The sequence below is a fragment of the Gossypium raimondii genome, chromosome 4 (assembly GCF_025698545.1).
Source record: "Gossypium raimondii isolate GPD5lz chromosome 4, ASM2569854v1, whole genome shotgun sequence".
Taxonomy (NCBI): Eukaryota; Viridiplantae; Streptophyta; class Magnoliopsida; order Malvales; family Malvaceae; genus Gossypium; species Gossypium raimondii.
The window spans coordinates 5,452,264-5,475,531 of NC_068568.1; the positions used below are offsets into that span (position 1 = coordinate 5,452,264).

A 23,268-nucleotide genomic window follows, 5' to 3' on the forward strand; every position below is an offset into this window, starting at 1 on the left:
ACCAAAATGACACTCACTTGTTCTTGCTCAGAGATAAAACTACTAGCAGCAATTAGATTATCACTAAGTTGCTTTACCTTAGACACATATTCTTTAATAGAAAGATTCGATTTCTTGAGCGAGTACAAAGCATGACGCATGCTTGAGACTTTAATGGTAGATTTTGCACTGAATCGCCTTTCAATGGTATTCCATATGTCAAAACTTGTCTTGGCAGTTGTAAGATGAACTAAAATATCATCTGTCACAGTGGACAATAACCAAGAAGCTAGAAACTTGTCTTGCTTCCTATGGACAAGAAAAGCTGGATTTTCAAGTTGCTGACCTTCAGAACCAATAATGAAAGGAGAAGGAGAGGGAACAGTACCTAATACAAACCCTTCAAGACCATAGCCTTCAAGAATCAACAAAAGCTGATGCTTCCATAAAAGAAAATTATGAGAAGTAAGTTTGATGGTATCATGCTTGGAGAAATAATGAACTGCTAGTGCACAAAGATTACTATTTCCTTGTGAATGTTCAGCCTCCCTAGTGTTGGAGGAGTGACGCGGTGTGTCAAATGCAGGTACACCTTCTAAAATCGCGTCAGTAACCATGAAAAAAAAAATTCTACACCAAGAAAACCTAAGCTATCGAATTCTGAAGAATTGATAGTAATACTACATTAATTCTTTCCAAGCTATTACATGCATTTAATACAAAGATGAGGATAGTTAGTTAACTACCTTTACTAACAGTTTTGTAACTAATCATACTAACAGTAACTAACTAACTGAATATTTATTTATTCCTGATAAAATGGAAGAGTTTTTGACAAGTTACTTTCTACCGAATTTGCTGTTTTGCTCAAAATTGATTGAAAAACTGATAAATAAAAAGTATATTATTAATATTCATCTTTGTACAGATTAAGAATTAGTTTATTTTAATTATATAGAATTATTATTCTTTTGTAAGACTGCTTTTGCACTGGAATAAATGAAATTCACTTTTATATAAAAAAGAAGAAGAAGAAGAACAAACATGTTATAATATTATTATGTCTTACATACATGAAACAAAGCATTCTAACCCCATTTTTCTTATATCACTGTAGTTTATAAAATGGGGACTAAATTATTGTAACTCTACCTAACTCACAAACGACCTAATCGATCAAAACGATAATACATTGTAACTAAAATTTTTATAATTAAAAAGGGCAGCTTTTAATAGTTCTGGAAGTACATAAGTATTGGGATAATTTAATACTTGGCTCTAACTCGTATCCAGTGATATACAAATACAATAAATTTTATATCTCAATCAAAATGATTTGGACGCCATTTGGAAAATCTTGGTGAAGGTTTGCTAACCCCTGATAAAGCAAAGTGCCCCCCGTCAGCAAAAAACATTAAATGAATAGGCAAAGAAAAGCCACCTACGGAGTAAGGGAGAAGAACAAAAAAACTTGTAGCCAAAATCCCTAGTCCACCTACAATTTGTATCGCAAATACCCCCCATTTTCGATTACCACCTCCCGTCTCATAGTGCTGACATGGTTCTTCTCGTAGCCTCCCGCTTCATCTCAGCTGCTTTACCACTACCTCGGAAATACATATATACTTGCTGCAAATCCAAAAAAGAGATCGATAAGGCTTATAAGAAACCTAAATCGAGCAAACACGCTATGTTATTTCGACTCGGTGAGACTGTCAGATACGGTTATATGTAAAGAGTCCGAAGGGTATAGAGAAGAGAGGGATAACTGGACCTGAATAACCCAGATGCTGACAAGTGATTCACAGCAAAAAAATGCAAAACCGACGAAGTATAATATCTGCAAGTTGAAATGAGGCAAAGACTCAAGGCTATATGATTCATAAAAAGTAAAATCATGATCCTAAACAGTACTGATAAGGGCGATAATGTAATCGAAAATTGACTATAGCAATGGCAGCCTAATGGCATGAACTTACCCCAAGCACATAATTATAGCTAAAGAGATCCAAAGCAGGTAAAACACCTCTGCACAAAGAATTACACCATTAAGACATCAGCTATAGATAGATCATAGAGGATTTGAACAAACCATCATTTCCAGCAAAACAATTCAAAGATGGTAAAAATGTGATGGGATATTTAGAGATAGACTTGTTTATCTTCAGATAGGATAAAATTGTAGAATAAAAAATATGGACCAACTTACGCAAGGGATTTTCCCTTGAAAATAAATGGAGGAGCAATTGCAGCAAGGACGCAAAATAATATATGGAACTGCAAGGAGGAAAAAGAAGTCGGAAATGAGGTCTTTTCCACCATATCTTCGCTGAATATTGAACAATTTCAATGAGAAAGCAATAAGCTTACCACGTAAACCAAGAAAAATGATCCAAATTTCAACGCACTATCAGTCCTGTAAAAGGAATTCGGACATAATTATATCCGATACAATTACAGATCAGGGTAAAGTATATCTAAGTGCATGACTACAAGTGGCATTTCTAAATAATTCCTATAATTTTATTTAGGTTACAATGATATATTAGTATTCATAAGTTACTTAAATTTAATTTTAAAAAAAATTAAATTTGATTTGATAATCTATGAGTTGAGCTCAAGCTCGAACAATTTGAGCTATCAATTAACCGAATTCAAGTTCTATAATACTTGATCCAAACACCTCCCAAACTTAATCAAACTTACATTTTAATATATGTTTATATTATGGAATTACATCTTTACTCTTCTTATATAGAAAGAGATCAAGTAAAGAAGAGCTCAAACTTAAATACGAATGAGCTTAATCAAGTTTGAGCTTAATAGCTCATTCTATCTCAAGTAGTGTGTAAACTTAAAAATTGGTGTTCGGTTGAATCTTAAGTCGAATATCAAATCTCAAATTTCGTTTTAAGCTCAAATTCAAGGTCGCCACTATTCAAGATCTCTCAATTACCCCTGTTAGGCTGTTTGAAGTAAATTCCACTGGTACATGGTTCATGCATAGGGTATCCTAGTATCTTCAGTCACCGTCTAGAAAGCATCAAAACATGTTTTATGGCCAATGGATCTAAATTTCCAATTTGCTCACAACATAGGAGTCAATAGTTACAAATTTAGTATGCCATAAACCGAAAAAGGAACAAATGAAAAGTAGTACCTGCAAGCACCGTAAAGAGGACGATACCACAAGTAATAGCCTCCAGGGACGCCAGTTAAGAAATATATGATGGCTAGAAACCAAATTGTTGGACCTAGAACAAAATATAATATAAATTAGTAATATGATCAAAGATGCCCAAATAGCAATTAAATACTAACGATTAAGGGCTACACTGAGTAACCTTCAAAACCCACCTTCTCCCTTGATCCAGGCTACAGTGACAGCCATTACATTCCAAGTGAGGCAGATGACCAAACCTGCTATGTCCGGAGAAATTTATAGACGTAAGTTATTACAGGCTACCATAAAAAACAAGAAATGAACATTTCAACCAATTCGTCTTTTAACTAAAAGATTCAAGCTTATTGGTTAGAACGAGCAAGAGAGAAATCAATAAATCTGCAGAGAAAAATGGAGTGAAACAAAAAAGCATGTTTCTTTACCACCGCACAGAGTTATGTGGTACTTTTTCGCATAGAAAGTGGATCTTTTGTTTGAAGAAAAGTGTTGTGGATTAATTAAGAAGCAAAATCGTTTAACTTTACAAAAAGAAAATAACAATGAATTTTATGACATGGTTTCACCAATTTTCTTTATCATGGGATACCATCTAGAAATAAAAATAAGTAATATTAAAATATTTCTTACAATTATCATCCACTTTGATCTTATTAAATAAAATGGTAATATTGTTCGACCATAGATAAAGAATTTTGGTTTTTGACAAGTATCAAGAACTTCAACTCACCTATCAATGATGTGAAACCAACATACATGATTGTTTGTAGGTGGATTGGTATGTCATTTGAAATGTCATTATGGATAATAGGAAAAAAAGGCGGCCAATTTTTCTCCTCTATCACCACTCCAGCTGCCAAGGCAAAGGCAAGAACATATGTCATAAAATTGGTAATGCACAAAATCATCAAGCCATATAAAAAACAACCTACATCTTGCTAATGCCTCCTCCCTCCGTTTCAATTCCTGCATGATATAAAGATAACACTCAATTAGTATCAGGAATCACAAAACCACCCTACAGACGACACTATTTACATTTGAAATTAGTATTTTCACTATGAAGAGGTCAACAACTCAGAAGTCAGAACATAAGACATTATACAGGCATTCAGACAGAAAGAAATACATTAAACTAATGCTAACTTGACATAAGAATTCAAAACCATAGGTTTTGAATCTCAATTTCTGAATCATATTTTAGTTTAATGTATTTCTAAGTACTTCACAAATGCGTATAAACCGAAACTGCACTATGGAAGGAGTAAATTATCAGCGTTGATACCTAATACCTCAAATAATTATTCGAAAGCACGAGATTTATATTTCATCAGCCAGCCTTGCTCAATAGCAAGCAGACAACAGAAATTACCTGCTCTCGCCTTTTAAGTTCAGCCTCCTTTGCTTTAAGTTCCTTCTCCTTTTCTTTGATATCCTGAAGTTGATAAGATTGGAAATATCAAAAGAAGTCTTTGCTTAAACAGAATACTTAGAAAGATTATAGTAGCCCATTAAATATCTGGAAAGTTTTAGTATACCTTGGCAGAATCAAGAGGAACATCTATTGTTGCACCACGGTCATATGGTTCAGGAGGAAGGGGTGAAAGCCTTGATATACTACCAGGATTCTAATATTTTTATATTAATAATTAAAGAAACGCAAGCAAGATCGTATAAGCCCTTGCAGAAACACAAGCACAACACATAAACATGACAGAATATCCAAGACAAGAAAGTAAACTAGCCACGTGAGAAACAGTTGCATTGTCAAGAAGTGTTCTTGCTTAAAAGTTTCACAACGCAAGCAAGGGAAGCTAATGGGAAAATGAGTCCCGTATGAATCTGGGACAAGAAAAAGATGCACAGAACTGCACCTACAAATCAGGATCCATGATAGCTCTCCTAGAGGTTAGTGTGCATTCTCGCTCGGGGTAATTTTTCCTTTCATGTAGCATCTTCTTGGACCTATCTGATTTCCATTATAAGTAATTGAGCTACTGGAAAAGGGGAAAGAAAGGAATTTATTGAAATCCAGCAAGATAAAAGGCAGGTGCTAGGAAAAGAATTTTGGTACACCTTTACCAATACCAACAGTAGCAACCACCATAAAGCCATTTAAAAATCAAGGCATTTTTATGATCACGTTCATTAGCATAAAACATCGCTGGAACCTTCAGCTAATGACAATCAATCTCATCATTTTGAAACCACTATAACTGCTTAAATTCTAGTGCCACTAACAATCATTAGAACCAAGTCAAAGCATGATCATCATGATAAAAATCGATGATTGTCATTCATTAGTCATTGCAACTAACTTATGTGTACAATAGACACATACATAAAAGTTCAGTATGTTAGCCACTTAATATCTGCCACCGCTTTTAATGTTCTCAAAAATTGAAATTACGGTAACGAAAATTATACAGGTAAAGATAACCAGACAACTGTAGGGAAACAGTACTTACTGAAGAATTAAAGGAACCTCCACCAGATCCTTTCCTAACTGATGGATCCTGCAATAAATAAAATGGAAAGATACATGTCATTTATAAGCAAAATTAAATCACTATTTTAACCTTGAATGTATACAGTGACAAAGTTTCGTCTGATTTAGCTTACAGAGAAAAAAAAAGAAAAAAGAAAACAATATTCACCAAACAAATGTCATATACCATGAATTCTTTTGTATCAGGAACAAAACCAAATTATCTTTTTTTTTTCTAAGACAAAATCACCATGCCACACCTATACCTATTTGTATACGTTTGAAAATTACATCTCACAAAAAAAGAAAACAGATAAACGCAGATACTAGAGCTACATTAATTTTTTTAAAAACAAGAAATCCTAACTCGATATTCATTAACTCTTAACATAAAGAATTTCAATTGGCAGCGGAAATGTAACAGATCAAGCAAATTCACTCAACCAGTGTGACCTAAATCAACAAAACCTAACGATCAAGTCTCGCAGAAAAAACAAAAGGAAAAAAATATGCAAATCCACAACAGGAGGCATTGCCGTTTAAATATAAAGTCGTGCGAGGGAACTTACCGCGAAAGGATTAACCTCTTCCTCGGCGAAAGGGTTAGTATCGTAACGACTCATTGAAAAACGAAGAGGAAAATGGTAACACTAAACAATGCGAAACGGATATGGAAATGAGACAGTGATTGGTGAAAAGAAGAGTGTTAAGAAAAAAGAAAAGAAAAGATGGAAATGGAGAAAATATAGAGAGAAGAATAAGGAAAGGGACGAAGTGAATGATCATAACAACGGGTGGATGTAGTTAATTTTTGGTATGAACGGTGTTTGTTTGTTTCTAGAGAAAATGGAAAGGGAGAGGCAAAACCTCAGCGAAAGAGTTTCGCGGGCTGCGGCTGGGATTTAAATACGTTTTCAACATAGTCAAATTTCGGGCCAATTCTGCGGTTACTTTAGTTACTACAATAATAGTAATATTAATTCTCTTAGTCTTCATTTTTGTTTTCTTTTTAAATCCTTTATTGAACGGTGTCGTTTTCACATTGTCTGCTCTCCTATTTGGCTAACAATATTATAATCTATGATATACCAAAAAATTATTAATTGAAGTTCTAAGAAAGTATTCTAAGAATAGGATAAATTAATTGACCAATATTATTAATAAAATTTAGTTTATTATTAATAAACAAATAATTAATCGATTTATTTTTAGTATTGTTATTTTATTTATTTTAAATAAAAATAAATTAATATATTTATCTTATAATCTATGATTAAATTGAAAATAAAATTTAAATATATCGTATGCATTAAGTTTAAATGCAATTTGCCTCATTAATGTAGTGTTTAACAACACGCCCAAACCGTAAACTTTTCAATCTCTTGAGAGCTTTCCCATAAATGTTTTCCGTCAAATTTGACAACCGTGATAAATCTACGCTATTGTTCGTACCACTACACCTCCGTCATCTTCTCCACCAATCTTCCTTCCGCGGCGTTTCCTAATCATTCATTTCATCCCATTGGCCCTCCATTTCCAGTTTGCAAGCTTGCTTCTTTGCTTACTCCTTTTACCTCCAATGCAGCACGATTTGGACACTTTATTGTCCAATCATGGTTTGAAATTCAATTTCATCGCACTGAGGCCTTACTATTTCACTAGAGCTTCATCCTCTAGTCAAATTTTACAGCTCCACTGACTCTTTTTTTCCCCTTTTGTATCCTTGCTCCATTTGTTTTGTATCCATACTCTTTACGCCATGTTCATTCATTTTCATCTTTTTATATATTTTTTTGTTTATTTTACTCTTTTAATAAGTTAAATAATTTTTTAATTTATTTTTTAATAAATTCAAATATTTTTAATAATTTTATAAAAATAAAATAATTTAAAAAATTTATATTTTCACATTATCGTTACAACTGTATTTAAATCTAAACACACACTCTATTGCTGTTTTTAATCTCACTTTATCTAATTTCATTGCTACAGTAACTAATCTCACTGTCACCATTGTTTTTAACCTCACTGGAAGTAAACGTACCGCATATCCAAACTAAGCCTTAAACTACCTCATTTCCATAAGAACTCTTTTATTCAAAGGTGGTCAACTAAGGAAGAAATTAAAAATGCTTCTCATGTTTTAACTTAATGATAAATTTGACCACTAACGTTTGCATGTTTTGTTAAAATGACCTTAATTGTATTTTTGAGCTTTTTTTTGGCCATCGAACATTTGTTCTTTTTTTCAATCTACTTTTCTAACCTATTTAATGAATAAATTTAAGGTTTTAATTTTTCTTTCTTTCAAATCTTTCGTATGTGTATTTGTTAAGAAATTTTTATTGAGTTAATTTTTAGATAATTACGTTTAGTTTTTTTTAAAATTAAGAATTGTTTTTTAATTTTAATATATTATTTATTATTTTATTATTTTTCAGATATAATTACTTATTAAATTATCTAAATAATAAACTACATCTTACTCCACGAATAAAAACAGAAAAATGTGCATTTTGATAAATAATAAATTACATTTTATTAAATTCATAAAATAAAATTTTCATTTTAGGGGTTGAATTGATTGTTAACTTTTGGTATATATATTCTTGATACATGCATTGAAGAGAATAAACCGTGAAGTTGAAAAAAAAATATAGCAAAAGACACTTCGCTCAAAAAAACAGAAAACAAAAGCGAAACCCAAAGTCGAGATCCCCAAATTTCGGTTACAGTGAAATCCGAAGATCCATCGGTTCAATGGCGCAACTTGAAGAAATAGATGAATCGAAGAATAAGAACAATAAGCAGCAGAAACGAAATCATGGATCAACCATGTTTTTCGTAATGGTGGACTACCTTTTCCTTCTCATCTTCTTCGGTTTCCTCGTTTTCATTCTCTTTAAGATACTTCATTTCTTCTGATTATTCTTCTTCAGGTTACTCTTTTCTTTCTTTTATCAATTACCCTTCTTTTTCGCCATTTCAATTCAACAAAAAATGTATTGTACTTCTTTTCGTGATCTTTTTGCCTGCACATTCAATTAACTGCAACTCTTTTACTCTTTCAAAATCTGAGACATTGATATTTTTTCTAGAGATTGTGTTCTTAGGTATTCTGAATCAATGGTTACGATTATGTTATCTTCCTTGTTAATGACACTTTGGGAAGGAAATTATTTCTAGCATTGTTTTTGTTTGCTGCGTACACTTTATCTTTAAACAAATATACGCCTGAGGTTAATGTGGTGATTGTAATTTTACTCCTGGGGATAAGTTACATTCAATTGATTCAAATATGGTTAATCGAATTATATTAATGTTGTTGTTGTTGATGAATCCATGTGATTGTATGATCAAATACACGTTTATTTTACTCATACAAAACTCTTAGAATTTGGTTCTAATAGAAGACTGGAGTTGTTAATGGTCTTGGAGCTCCCATTTTGTTTTAAGTTAAATAGTATTTTGGACTGGTATGATTTTGTCAGTTTGAAAAACCCTTGGTAGTTCAATCTTTGAACATATATATATATATATAAGCCTCCTTTCAATAATTTATTTGCTTTTATAAGAACCAAATGACTAATCTTCTCTGAGACTACATGTATAGGCTTGAGGAGGGTCTTATTTTGTTTTATGGATATAATATTGGGAGAGGGTTAGGGGAAGACAGGGTTTGAAATGATGTCATTTAAGTGCTTGACAAGAGCTCTGATCATTGCTCCAAACATGTGCTGGCTCTGAGAAGAGCCTGCTCGTTTCTTCATTTTTGGCTGTGCTAGCAATTTAGCATTGCTTTTGGTTTCTAAAAATACATTTTAACAATAAAAGAAATGCTAACAATGAGCCAAACCAAAACTAGGTTACCATGTGTTTTTCAAAAGCACTTTTTAAATGTTAAACTAGTCCTTTTATAAGTTAGCTACTTTGTATACCTTTCAGCTGTCCCTTTTGATTTGGCATTGCTTCATTTTCCCTTGCCCTCTTAAATGATTGGCATGGAAAAGAATGTTTGAGGGTAATGGATATTTTGTAATGCCACCCATTCCTACTATCTGATTGTAGTTAATGAAATGTGAGTAGCAGAGCACACTTTTGACAGAATAGTGATAAAACACATTGGAGTATACTACACACTGATGCTGGCCAATGATAGTGGTAAAGTAATGGGCCAATCATCCTTCACCTTTCAAATGACTAAATCAATATATGTAAAACCTCCTATAGCTATCCATACTAACCACAAGGTAAGGTATGGTGGTTGTTCACCTCGTCCCTTAACTATGTAATCGGGGGTTTGCTCCCTGCTCACGAGAATGAAGCACATTTCGTGGCCAATCATTTACTATTGCCAAGAACTTTGAATGGTAGTTGAAGTTTAAATTGTAGACTTTTAGGATCACAACTTGGCTCATTGGTCTAGCATTGAGAGAAATTCCACATCTAGACCTGTCTTTTTATTTGACTCACTGCATGTATTTTCATCACGTTGCTTTTATAAGTAACCATGATGATCATTTATGATAAATATTAACAGTAAATATCATTGCAAAAAGTATTTAAATTTAGTTTAAAGCAGAATAACAATAGATTGAATATTTATAATCTTTGTAATATTGGAATTTGAATTTACAAATTTGTTTGTTATCAACATTAAATTCAAATATTATTATATGAATTTGAATAGGGTAAATTAACAGTGGTACTTATGACTTAGTAAGTAGAAAAAAAACAAATTAAGATGATGTTTAAATCTTCACCAAAAGCAAATCAAATTTGCATCATCTATTGCTGCAAATGTTTGGATAAATTAAAGGTATTGAAACCATATTTTGCATGTATCAAATGCAATAACTTTGAGGCTTAAATGCAAAATTTGTCTTTAAACTATATAAACAGTTTTATCAAAACATAATACTTAAACTATAAATTTCGCCACGTGACACATGACATGTTCTTACTGAAAGACGTAAAATGATAGTTTAAATATAATTTTGATAAAAAAAAAAAACTTTAGATACTTAAGTGACAAAGTAATATAGTTTGAGGACTAATTTTGTAATTAAGCCTAACTCTGACCAGGACCTTTTTCCTTCTCTAAAATGATTTGTGAAATACAACAGAACAAATTGGTGTGGCAATGGATTAACTTGCACAAACATGAACAAAACAGCCACCGATTCACAAACTAGTTCCTTTCCCTTGGATCTAATGTAGGCTGCACTAAAAACCAGTCCAGTTTCTTTCCAGACAACACAAAATTTCTAAGGGTTCGGCCTTTCCTCGGAAAATCTAGGAAGTTGGATGAGTGAGTTCACTCGTGTAACACCTTCCAAACCCAACCAGTTTTGATCTTCACCTGCAACTGTATCCTCATTCCCTTCGAACTCCTCCGGATGTGGTCTTCCGTTTCCGAAACCTTCACATTCTTCTGATGGTCTAACCGTAAAGTTCCTCTGCAAAGATGGCTCGGACCTGTGGCAGCTATCATCAGATTCACCTGCGTTACCAGAATGATAACTTTGAATGGTTGCAGAAGAAAAGCCTTGCTCCTCGTAATCGGATTCCGAGTCCATTTTCCCATCCAAAAAGAAGCAAACAACCGCACAATCATCCATCTTTGAAGTAGGGTACTTCAGTTTCCATTCTCGTGCAGCCGAGTCAACCAACATCCTGGCTGCTGATGACCGGGACGGAGCCGATGATACAATCTCAACTACCTCTTCATTGCTCAATACATCCCATACCTGTAATAAAAAAGACCAGGCATGTAATGTGACCCGAATTTAGCAAATAAAATGTCAGGTGAAAAAAGATTACCCCATCTGATGCTAGGACAATGAATTGATCTTTTTCTGTGAGTAAACGATGGGAAAATTCTGGCATGGAGATGACACCGTATTCCTTCAAACAAAAATCTCCAAACGCTCGAGCCATGGCTAGCCCTGGTGCATCGTCAAATGGCAACCATACTCTACATACTTCAGGTTCATCTTGCAATGCAAATACCCTTCCTTTGCACCTTTTAATCCTTTCAGCTTCCCCTGTTGCAATGTTTATATTTAAATTTTGATGTTTTTTCGAGAAAAAAGAAAATGGTTTGAGATGTAGTACTTGGTAAATCAGGCTTGAGATCAACTGTCAATTGGATTGCCACCATCGAGTCGTTGTTGTCTTTTGATCCCATTACCGCTCGAGAATCCCCGATGTATCCCATGAAAAGATTGGAGCCCTGAAAGTGGTAAAAATCAACCAAAATAAGCAAGCAATTGATGAAAATAAGCAAAAGCAATGCCTTTGTTTCATTAACCTGTTTCACTATAGTGACTGCAGTGCTACCACTGCAGAAGCAGTCCAAATTAGGATGAGACCTCAACTCTTTATCCATGGCCTTGTATGACTTCATGAATGCTTCTCTCCATAACGAAATTAATCTCTCCTCTGCCGAGACGTCCTTCTCCAAATCCGCAGCTTTCAAACTCCCTTTGAAACATGTTTGGCCCGAACCATTTTGCCTTGACTGACAAGAATCCATGGAGGAAAGCAACTTAAGAGGAAGGGCATCTCTCACTTTACGAGCAACGAGATGACCATGTGGACCATGACCATCAAATACACCACAAAAGGTCACATCTTCCGGCATGAAATCCTATCGGAAATTTTGAGTTTATCAATGTTATTAACCTCAAAATATAATCTAATCCAAGAATCGAAAACAATTTAAAAACTTACTTCCCATACAATCATGGCATCCTGGTTGATTCCCTTGCGACCCTGCTGAGTGAATATACAAGAGCTTCTGCTCTTTCCATTAGTGAAAACCCTGTTGGGGACTGAAGGCAAATGGTGCAATGCAATAACATGATCCGAAAATGTTCTCTTAGTCCTCTTTTGCCCACAAAACCCGATATCGCAACACGTCGGAGAAACCTCCTCCCTACGGCCCATACTGCCAGAAGTACTCCGGCTACTAGTGGAGACACAACCCCCCATTTCGTCGATAAAGTTAGAAGGACCAGAACCAGAACAGATCTCACGTGAAAGAAAAAAAAAACTATATGTAGTTGCTGGAAATGTCAGGCAAAGCCAAATACAATATCAGACCAAAGATTCCCCACACATCAGACCATAAGCCACTTTACACCTCAATGTATTAAACTGGGAATCTTTAAGACACAGTCATATGTAATCCATTGCAGGGTTCCATAGATGGATGACAAAACCAGCTGAGAAAAACAACAATATATTTAGTCAATTCATTTGTATATTCCATAGTTCCATGTGACATTGGAATAGAATATACTTAAAAGTCGGTCCTGATAATTTGTACTGATAAAGATACCCATTGATACAATTCAGATGGTGAGATCTTATGTAAATTAATCCACAAACTAAAAAAACAAAAAAAGTAGCAGTGCAGACAAAAAAATCAGCAAAACAAGGAGCAGATAAACCAGAAAACTAGAACCATGTCTTGTTTTTGAAACAATTAAAGCATTTTTCAATTACAATGAAAACCCATTTATAGTTTCAAACAGAAAACAAGGCCAAAAGAGAAAAGCATTGAAATTTGAAGATCAAGCTTGAAGCTTTACCTTCTATGCTAAGAAACAAAAACTCAAAAGAGAAATCAAAACAAAAAGGAATTACCACATCAAGATCCAGAGATTACATTATTGGAAAATTTACTTGAATGGGACCAAAAAGAAAAAAAGGAAACTAAGGCTGATGAAGTTTGAAATAAAGAATGTCAAACAGAGGAAAACAACAAAGAGAAGAAGTTGTAATTTTTTAGTTTTCTCAAACCAAAGAGAGCATAAGATTTTTGAGATAAAGCAAAGCAAAGGGGATAAAGCACAACAGATGGGAAAGCAGAAAAGAATGATTTTGTCAAAAACAGAATCAAGAGAACATATCAAAAGAGATCAAAGTAAAAAAACATACATAAGCAGGAAGAAAACCAAATTCACTATGTTGTTAAATCAAAAAGAAAATTAAAAGAAGAAAAAATCTTCATTTCTTTTTCTGTTTGCTTTGTGGGTTTTGCTCAAAGTTTGGAGAAGAGGATGTGAGAAGGTTACAAGAGACGGTTAGTGGTGAAGTTTATAGGTGAGAGAGGGAATATGGAGAATGAAAAGTACCTGTGACTGAGAGTGGTCTGTATGCAGAAAATTTCAGCTTGTGTGGAAGAGGCAGTAGCAAAGGCAACAGAGTTGAGGGACAGAGAGAGGTGATAATAATAATTATAATGATTATTACAAGAGAGATGGGTGCATTCATTAATTGCAAGATGGGGTGCCTTTGTAATTGTAATCACTAACCAGAGTTTTTTTTTAAATATAATCTAAATATATTAAATTATAAATAAATTTACATTTTATTTATTTATTTTCAAAAAATTTCAAAATAATTATTGAATTATTCAAATTTTCTTATTTAAATTACTATTCTGTTAAAATCGTTGTTGTATGGTTTTTTGTTCATACTATCTACATCAATCAAAAGTTTTATTCTATTCTCTTCTATAATTTAGTTTTTTCATGAAACAATTATAAACGTCATGAATTTGTGAACTAAAACTCAAAGCAGTTTTTTTAATTTTCAATATTGGTCGTCAAATCAATTTAGATATAAAGTATATTTTCTATCTCGATGGGTAATCGTTGCTTGGAGTTTACTAATTGGACTTTTAAAAAATAATAATAACTTAGTGATTTAAATAAAACTTTCAAATAACTCAATAACTTAAATGAAAATTTTTGAATAAGTTAGTGACTATTTTATAACTTTTGAAATTAAGTAACCAAAACATAAATTTACTAATAATTTAGTACCTTAGTTGTAATTTACTTTTTTATTATGACCAGGCTATATCATATGTACGAAAAAACATTTTAGGTAAAATAAATTAAAATTTATTCATTTATTTTTAAAAGAAAAAATGAATAAATCTTTTTCTAACTAAGTCCGTAAATAGTTAATTTATGAAACTAACTCAATCAAGAATTTTATAGTAATTATCGTTTTTTTATGTAAAGAGAAGAATTTTGCTGACCAACTATTTTTTCTTAAATCCCTTGTGACTCAATTTGCTCGAGTTCTTTATGATTTAGTTTTTCGAGTCTAAGTTGATTCGATTTATTTTATTATATCTGATTGAATCTTTCAAGATGGACAAGTTTGTCATTAGAAGGTAAGATGCACCAGCTAACATCTTTTATTTTCTGGTGGTTGATGCCTTTTGATTGAGCTGGTGTTCTGGATTCAACCGATATCCTACTCATATTCAATTCCGAATATATCTAAATCTATACTTATATTATTTTACATAGCTTTCCTGTAAATATAAAATTTTTATAAATATATCTATATTATATACAAATGTTATTTTAAAGATTTTTATTTTTTTTATGTTTTGGTAAATTTAAAATATATAAAATAGAAATTTCTTTTAATTTTAGAAATTAAGTAAAGTAATTTCAAAGTTTATAATATTTTAATTATTCTACATCCTATTTTAATTAACACCAAGAACGTGGAAAATATGGAAGAAAAAATTGCGTTTTGAAAATTATAAAAGAACAAATAGTGGGATTGGGTTGGCTTGAAATGTCAAAGGAAGAGTACCAAGGGAAATTGAAAACGGAATAGAAGCGGAGATTTGAGTTATGACGTCATGTGGTTCGGGATTGGGGAAATTCGGGTTCGATTTGAATTCGGATTCGGGCATATCTCCCGCCCATGGCCCAAATCTATCTCTTCCCATATTTCCCCCACGCTCTAGCTTTCTCGCGTGTATACCAAACAATATTCACAAAGGGGAGGGCCGAGAGCATACCTGTGTTTGGGGCTTAAATTAATTATACAGTTAATTTAATTATTTATATCCGTTCATTATCTATTTTTAAATTTTATAACTAAATTAATCGATTTAATATTTTTAATTATTTAAATATATTTGTATTTTATAATAAATAATTTAATTTGGTTAGGTGAGTTAAATTAGTTTAAATAAGCTGGTTAATTAATTTAACTAACCAAATCAATCGATGTTAAATCGATTCAGTTAGGTCAATTTATACCATACAAGTTGGTTCGGTCGTTTATCATATCTGATAGCCAGTTAAGTTGATTAAGTTGAAAATAATTGGGCTGACTAATTTAATCATTTGCTAGCCCCTATTAATTAGTGTAAGGCCTGTGTTACGATTTAAATCTTGAACTATACTATTTTATTTCATTTTGGTTTCTAAACTTTTTTATATCTCATTTTAGTACTAAAACTATTCTTTTTGGTCCAAAGAGTTAAATGGTGTAAAAAAAATTAAGTGGTACGCTCAATCAGTGAGAACACATCACGTGTTTGGCTTTTCGTTTTCTCATTAATTGACAACATGGTCATCAAGTGGTATTAATTGACGTTGACGATTAAGATGAAACTAAACAAATAGACGTACAAGTTCATTTGAATCTGGACAATCGTTTGTCTAGATTTATTCTTGATGTAGTTTAAAATATTATAAAAAAATTTAAAAGTAACAATTACAAAAAAATTACAAGAATATATAAAATTTTAAAAATAATAATAGTAATTACTAAAATACAAGTCCATAATGAAACTAGACAAATGGTCATATAGGTTTATTTGTATAGGGCAACCATTTGTCTAAATTCATTTTAAAAATAGTTAATATTATAAAATTTATTAAAATTAGCTAAAATATGCCATAAGTCCTTACACTTCTCGTAATTTTGGAATTTCATCTCTACACTTTCATTTTTGAGATTTATTCACTCTACTTTTCAGATTTTAAAATTTAAGTTCAATCATTATCTTGTTAAGATTATTTTATTAAATTCGAGTTCATTATAACGTCAATTTTTAGTTATATTGGTATCGAGTATTTTCTTTATTTCATAATATCACACCAACAAATTTAACAAAAAGATTAATAATAGTAAAAATCGAACTTGAATTTTAAAATCTAGAAATGAACTAAATTATTGAAAATAAAAGTATAGGGACTAAAATTCAATTTTGTAAAGAATATGGACCTACGACATATTTAACCTAATATACTATATGTGGTATAGATATTTTGCTTTCAAAAAAAGCAAGCAAACACACGCACTGTTGGCGAAGGTGAGAAACTGAGCCTAACGTGAAACTCGAAAAAAAGGATGCCAAACTGACATGCGGGAATTAGGGACCTGCCTGACGTGGCACTCAGATTTAGTACTCCTTTACCGATTTCATATGCTATAGTAAATCATTGTCAAATTTTACCCTTAGTCCCTACACTCTTTATATTTTTAAATTCTAGTCTTGTTATTTTTAATTTCATAAATCTAGTTCCTCTACTTGTTTGATTTAAAAAACTAAAGTCTAACTAATAATATTTTTAATTATTTTCTGTTAATTTGAAATATATATTATCAATTAAACTTTAACATTTAAATCGAATGTTAAAATATCACATATTTAAATTTAATGGAAAGTTGTTATTAGTATTAAATACTTGAAACTAAAAAATAAAGTAAATACAGAAATCAAGAGCATAATTAAACCTAATATTTTAATTTAAGAAAACATCATAAATATAAATAATATATGATATATTTTTTTGAATAATCTCATTATAGGTTCTAATCAATCTGCTATTTTTAACACAATACCTAAAACTACCCATATTCCCTCCTCAACCCATAAATAGGAGGATAATGCGCTTCAGCGCACTCGAACCCAAGTCCTCCTACATTGACAACAATTCGCATGCCAATCGAAATAAAACTTAATCGATAAATATTTAAAATCTTAAAACCACTAAAATATTTAAAATCTTTTTAACATTAATCTCATTATAGGTTTTTATTATATCTGTTTTTTTATATAATGTCTAAAACTACTCATAACCCCTCCCTAACCCATAAATAAGAGGATAATGCTCTTTAGCACACCTGAAACCATGTCATCTTACATTGACAATATAACCCATTTAAATAGGACTAAAACTCAATCGACAATAATATATAATATTTAATTGGGAGGAAAAAGTGTGGGCCTGAAATGAAAATAACCTATTGCCTTGTCCCAAACACAATGAAACATGCCAGTATTGCCCACAATGATTAATGCCATTGCCAATGCCATGCACATTCTCATATCTCATAACTTTTATTCCTTCCAATCATATGGCTTGTCCACCCATCAATCTTATTTTAACTTTTTTTATGGAAAAAATTAATAAAAAAATTGTCCAAAAATCAAATAAAAATTTATATTAACAGTCGAATTTTTATCATTCTATTAATGATTCAGTAAAATGTCTCCATTTATTTGTTTTTTTAGATTTTTAAATATAATTTAAGTATTTGTTATGATTTAATCATTGTTTATGGCATTTTTTTCATTTCAACGATAGTGCATTAAATAATAATTGTTAATAATATTATTTCTTTTGAATTTGACAAAAATTAACATAATTAACAGTTGAATCTGAATTTTAAAATTTAAAAAAAGAAATTAAATTTCTGAAAAATAAGTATAAGGACTAAATTTTAAATTTTTCAAAAATAGAGTAACTATAGACATACATATTTTAACCTAATAGAAATAAAATTAAACGCCACAATTTTCCAAAATAATCGAACAATATTGTCGTTCTATTTTCTACTTCCATTTATATTTATTATCTAAATTCTGGTCCAGACCGGGGCCACCTAGGTATGTAAGATGAAAACCAATCCATAAAAGATGACCTTGCTTTGCTTAGCCATAAGGATATAAGTCAAACCACCAATGGTATTGACCTATAGTACTCCAACACAATTAGGCAACAACCCCACCATGCATAACGTCACCTATTATCCGAACAATTATGCTCCTGCCACAAGGTGATCTTCGTATAGGCATTTTGTCGAACATTTCTCCATCATGTCTATATTTTCTGGGTTTTTTTTTACGTAAATAATTGCATAAATAAAAATTAATTACTAAAATATTATACTTTAAAAATATTCTTGATAAATCTAACACTAAATTATCATCATTCATGATGATTTGGGATTTCGAAGTGACAAATTAAATATTGGTTTGATAGGTTAGGATTATAGAATAAAGAATCTCTACCACAATGAAATCCTAAATCGTTGTGAATGGTGGTAAATTCGTTGAAAATAATAACTTGAGTTTTTAATTTTTTATATGTTATTTAAACATAACGATAAATTAAACCCTCAATGTTACAATTTTGTCAATTTAGCCCTTATTATTTTTTGAATTAAATTTGACCTTCAATATTTTAAAAAGAGTCGAATTTGACCACCAACCAAAAAAAGTTCAATTATTGTTTTTTTTAACAAAAATACTGATTAAAATGTTAAATTTTTAAACATGATAGTTCATGTGACAATCCGTGTGTATTTCATGTTAGCAAAGTCCAACAACTTGAAAATAACAAGCGGAAAAATGATCGTTAATTACCTCCAGCCATTGTCGAAGTAAAACACTTAAAATGGGGAAGAGTAACAACATCGAAGAGCATGTCGAATTTTTGCAATACAAAATAGAATTGCCAAAGTCTTCTAAGCACTTAAACACACCTCACTAGATGTTATTGTTTACTAACATGAAATTGTTTTTGTGCTTAGAGACCTTGGTTGACTTTTACTCATATTTATACTAGTTCTACCATCAAGAACTAGCATAACCATTTTCTCCTAATTCCATGGCCTTAATTGGAGGTTATGAGTATGTAAACAAGAATGTGAGAAGCGGTTAGTTGACCTTTTTTTCAAATGGTCCTCACAATATGGACCATTAAAGCCACTTAAGGCAACTCCCATGTTGTAAAAGACCAACATTCTCCCACTTGGTCCATATTGCCCACAAATACTTGTTGTAAAGTGAAAATATAGTACATGAATCATGACAGTATTTCCTCAAATTTCGAATAGTATCTTCCATGCATCACAATATATCATGCTTTCATGTTTTACCCTAAAATTCTTAATAAGTAAACCTAGTGTTTATTCTAGGTCCATAGTTCAATAAAATTTCTTGAAATAACTAAATGAATGTGTACACAAATAAAATACGAGAAACATCAAACAAAAGGAGTTTATTTATTATCGTTCTTAGAATGAAAATTCAAAAAGTGAGAACAAGTCCCATAGTGACTACATGATCCTTAAATTTGTGTGGTGGTATGGCTTTAGTTAAATGATCAACTAACATCTGCTTAGTGTTAATATGCTCAATAATCACTTTCTTTTCCTTAAAATGTTCCTTTATGGTCAGATATTTAATGTCGATGCGTTTGCTTCAACTTCCACTTTTATTGCTCTTAGCCATAGAGGCAGCAGTTGAATTGTCACAATATATCCTCAATGGCCTAGAAATTGGATCAACAAGTCTAAGCCTATAAATGAAACTCTTCAACCATACTCCATGTTAGGTAGCCTCAAAACATGAACCAAACTCGTCCTTCATAATGGAGGTAGTAGTTAAGGTTTGCTTGGAACTCCTTCAAGATATGGCTCCACCAGCAAACATAAATATGTATCATGACGTTGATTTACTTGAATTGACGCTGCTAGTGAAGTCTGAATTGGAGTAGCCAATCATCAAATTGTCTAATCACTTGTATGTAAGCATGTAGTCTTTCATCCCTTGAAGATATCTTAATACTTTCTTTGCAGCTCTCTAGTGGTTAATACATGGCTTACTTTGATATATTCTTAACATTCCAATTGCAAATGCAATGTCATGTTTTGTACAAAATTGAGCATACATCAGGCTTCCAACAACAAAAGCTTATGGAAAGTTTTTCATTTGCTCCCTCTCAAGGTTGTTCTTTAGGAACTGGTTCAAATTGAACTTGTCACCCTTCACGATAAGAGCTAAACTTGGTGAACAATCTTTCATCTGAAATTTTTCTAAAATGTTATTGATATAGGTTTCTTGAGATAAACCTAACATACCTCAATGAATATCACAATCAATGTTAATGCCAATGACATAAGACACATCACCCATATCCTTCATAACAAAATTTTTAGAAAGAAATTTTTTCACCCCATGTAGCTTACCTTTGTCATTGGCTGCAAGTAAGATATCATCCATATATAGAATAAGGAAACAAATTTTACTCATATTGATCTTATGTTCTATACATTAATCCATGATATTCTCACCAAAACTAAAAGAAGATATTACATTATGGAATATTAAATACCACCGGTAGGAGGCTTGTTTCAATCTTATATGGACTTTTTCAGCTTGCATACCAAGTCTTCACCATCACTAGAGGAGAATCATTCATGTTGTTTCATGTATACTTCTTCCTCTAGGTCATCATTGAGAAAGGTGGTTTTCACATCCCTTTTTTGCAACTCAAGGTCAAAATGAACTACTAAGGCCAACATGATGCACAAGGGTCTTTCTTAGATACAAGACTAAAAGTCTCTATATAATCAATTCCTTCTCACTGAGTGAAACCTTTTCCAACGAGTCTAGCTTTATATCTTTCTATGTTGTCCATTGAGTCTCTTTTTGTTTTGAAAACCCATTTACATCAAATAGTTTTTACACCTTCAGGCAATGGTACAAGATCCTAGACATCATTACTTTTCATGGAGTTCGTAACTTCCTCCATAGTATTGTACCGTAATTTTGACTCTTTACAACTCATAGCTTGTGAAAAGGTTTCAAGATCATTTTTAGGTCCAATGTTATAATCAAACTCTTGTAGATATACAATATAGTTACTAGAAATTGTTGATTTCCTTTCTTTAATAAATCTCCTCAATGTTGAACTAACATTTTCTTGAAGATCACGTTGTTCAACAAGTTGGTTAATAATTTTTTTATTGTCTTGAACAACTTGATTTACTAGAGTGTCATTAACAGCTTGTAGATTTTCATTGATTGATTGTTTAACACCTAGTTGTGCTTGAGGGATGTGGTGTATGATAACTAATCATCACCTGAAGTGTAAGGTTGATCTCTCATAAGAATCGTATCCTAAGATAGAATGCTCCCACTGATTGAGTCATTTTCAAGAAAATTTACATTTTTTTATTCCAGAATTCTAATGCTATGAGATGGAAAATAGAATTTGTATCCTTTGGACCTTTCTATATATCCAATAAAATAATCATTGATGGTCCTTAGGTCTAGTTTCTTTCTTATGGGTTATAAATTCTTACTTCAGACAAACATCTTTATATATGTATATGTCGCAAACTCAATTTCCAACCTTTAAATAACTGAAAATGTGTCTTTGGGATAACATTTGTTGGAACTTGGTTCAATATATACACAATCATTTTTAGAGCTTCAACCTATAAGAACTTAGGCAGCCTAGAGCTACTAAGCATACTTCGCACCAAGTCCATTAAAGTTTGGTTTCTTCTTTCTGTAACTCTATTTTGATTAGGAGAACCTGTCATTGTGCATTGGGCAACTATACCGTTATCTTGAAAAAATTTTGCGAATGGACTAGGTGTTTGTCCTTCTTCAACGTATCTACCAAAATACTTACCACTTCTATTAGTTTTCACAATCTTAATTTGCTTACTGTATTGTTTCTCTATCCTTGAAAACCTTAAAGGCTTTTAATGCTTCGTTTCTGTGATGAATCATCTATAAATGTGATGAAGTATTTTTTACTTCGAGCATTCATATATGGGCAACAAATATCAGAATGGATGATATCCAATATGGTTGAAGTTCTCTTGGCACCTTTCTTTGACTTGTTAGACTGCTTGCCCTTGATGTTGTCTATACAAGTACCAAAATCAATAAAATCTAAAGTACTCAATGCCTTGTTATTTACTAATCTCTTAATCCTTTTAGTGGAGGTGTGTCTTAATATTCGATGTCATAAAATAGAGGATCTTCATTTATAGCACAATGTTTGGTACCACAATGAACATGCATAATATTATGAGTGACATTATTTTGTAAATGGAGTAAAAACCATTGCATTAACCACCATTTCTAACAAATTCAGATTTATAAAATAAATTGAAACTAATGTTTGAAAAACTAAAAAAATATCCTAAAGGTACAAGTATTGAAATAGAAATTACATTTCTAGGAAAATTATGAATATAAAAAGTCTTTTTTTCTAAAATTAAAACAAAGCCACTTCTAAGCACTAATTTGTAGGTTCCAATTGCTTCTACATGCAACTACATCTTATTACTCGAATAGATGTATCACTCAGCTCCCTCAAGTTTGTTAATCCCTGTAAGGAATTTGAGACATGGATTGTAGAACCAGAATCGATCTACCATTTGTTATAACTTACATCAACCACATTTGACTCAAACTAAACAAGTGAGATTTATTTACCTTTCTTTTCAAGCCATTTCTTATCATTGATACGATCTTTCTTTAAATGTCCCTTCTTTTTACAAAAGAAACACTTTAGACTCTTTCTTTATGTCAAATTGGGGATGCATTTTAGCCTTCCCCTTTTGATTGGTTTGGGTCATTTTCTTTACTTAAGTAACCTTTAGTGCACTATTTCCCATTTCCAGTATCAATTGAGTTTCTTCCTGATCACACATGGTCTAAAGATCATCGATAGACCATTTATCCTTATATGAA

At 31.8% G+C, this 23,268-nt stretch overlaps 2 protein-coding genes across 4 annotated transcripts; both read right to left on the reverse strand.

Moving 5' to 3' along the window:
• Positions 1-1,014: 1,014 nt before the first annotated feature.
• Positions 1,015-6,427, reverse strand: LOC105778726 (secretory carrier-associated membrane protein 1). Of its 3 annotated transcripts, XM_052629507.1 has the most exons (14): positions 6,218-6,427; positions 5,629-5,676; positions 4,699-4,788; positions 4,533-4,595; positions 4,093-4,126; positions 3,891-4,013; positions 3,337-3,402; positions 3,140-3,233; positions 2,350-2,395; positions 2,189-2,256; positions 1,959-2,007; positions 1,754-1,819; positions 1,479-1,608; positions 1,015-1,357 (listed from the first exon to the last, which is right to left on the reverse strand). In XM_052629507.1, the coding sequence occupies exons 1-13, from the start codon at positions 6,269-6,271 to the stop codon at positions 1,525-1,527; spliced, it is 885 nt and encodes a 294-aa protein (XP_052485467.1). In that variant the 5' UTR covers positions 6,272-6,427; the 3' UTR covers positions 1,015-1,357; positions 1,479-1,524. The 3 variants fall into 3 exon arrangements, with proteins under 3 accessions (XP_052485467.1, XP_012457936.1, XP_052485466.1); XM_012602482.2 differs by having other exon boundaries at positions 1,015-1,608; positions 3,337-3,399; XM_052629506.1 differs by having other exon boundaries at positions 1,015-1,608.
• A 4,199-nt stretch (positions 6,428-10,626) lies between these two features.
• Positions 10,627-13,956, reverse strand: LOC105780085 (probable protein phosphatase 2C 52). Its single transcript, XM_012604195.2, has 6 exons — positions 13,793-13,956; positions 12,384-12,877; positions 11,962-12,300; positions 11,766-11,883; positions 11,472-11,695; positions 10,627-11,398 (listed from the first exon to the last, which is right to left on the reverse strand). Exons 2-6 carry the CDS (start codon positions 12,642-12,644, stop codon positions 10,916-10,918), a joined length of 1,425 nt encoding a protein of 474 aa, XP_012459649.1. The 5' UTR covers positions 12,645-12,877; positions 13,793-13,956; the 3' UTR covers positions 10,627-10,915.
• Between the last annotated feature and the right edge of the window lie 9,312 nt (positions 13,957-23,268).

Coding starts and splice junctions, on each gene's coding strand:
- LOC105778726 (XM_052629507.1), bottom strand. CDS start 6,271: ATGAGTCGTTACGATACTAACCCTTTCGCCGAGGAAGAGGTTAATCCT. Junction 2,008..2,188: donor TTCAAGGGAAAATCCCTTGC/GTAAGTTGGTCC, acceptor TTCTTTGTGCAG/AGGTGTTTTACCTGCTTTGG. Junction 1,609..1,753: donor TCAGCATCTGGGTTATTCAG/GTCCAGTTATCC, acceptor TTGGATTTGCAG/CAAGTATATATGTATTTCCG.
- LOC105780085 (XM_012604195.2), bottom strand. CDS start 12,644: ATGGGGGGTTGTGTCTCCACTAGTAGCCGGAGTACTTCTGGCAGTATG. Junction 11,696..11,765: donor TCTCAAGCCTGATTTACCAA/GTACTACATCTC, acceptor ACATTGCAACAG/GGGAAGCTGAAAGGATTAAA. Junction 11,399..11,471: donor TTGTCCTAGCATCAGATGGG/GTAATCTTTTTT, acceptor TTTTTATTACAG/GTATGGGATGTATTGAGCAA.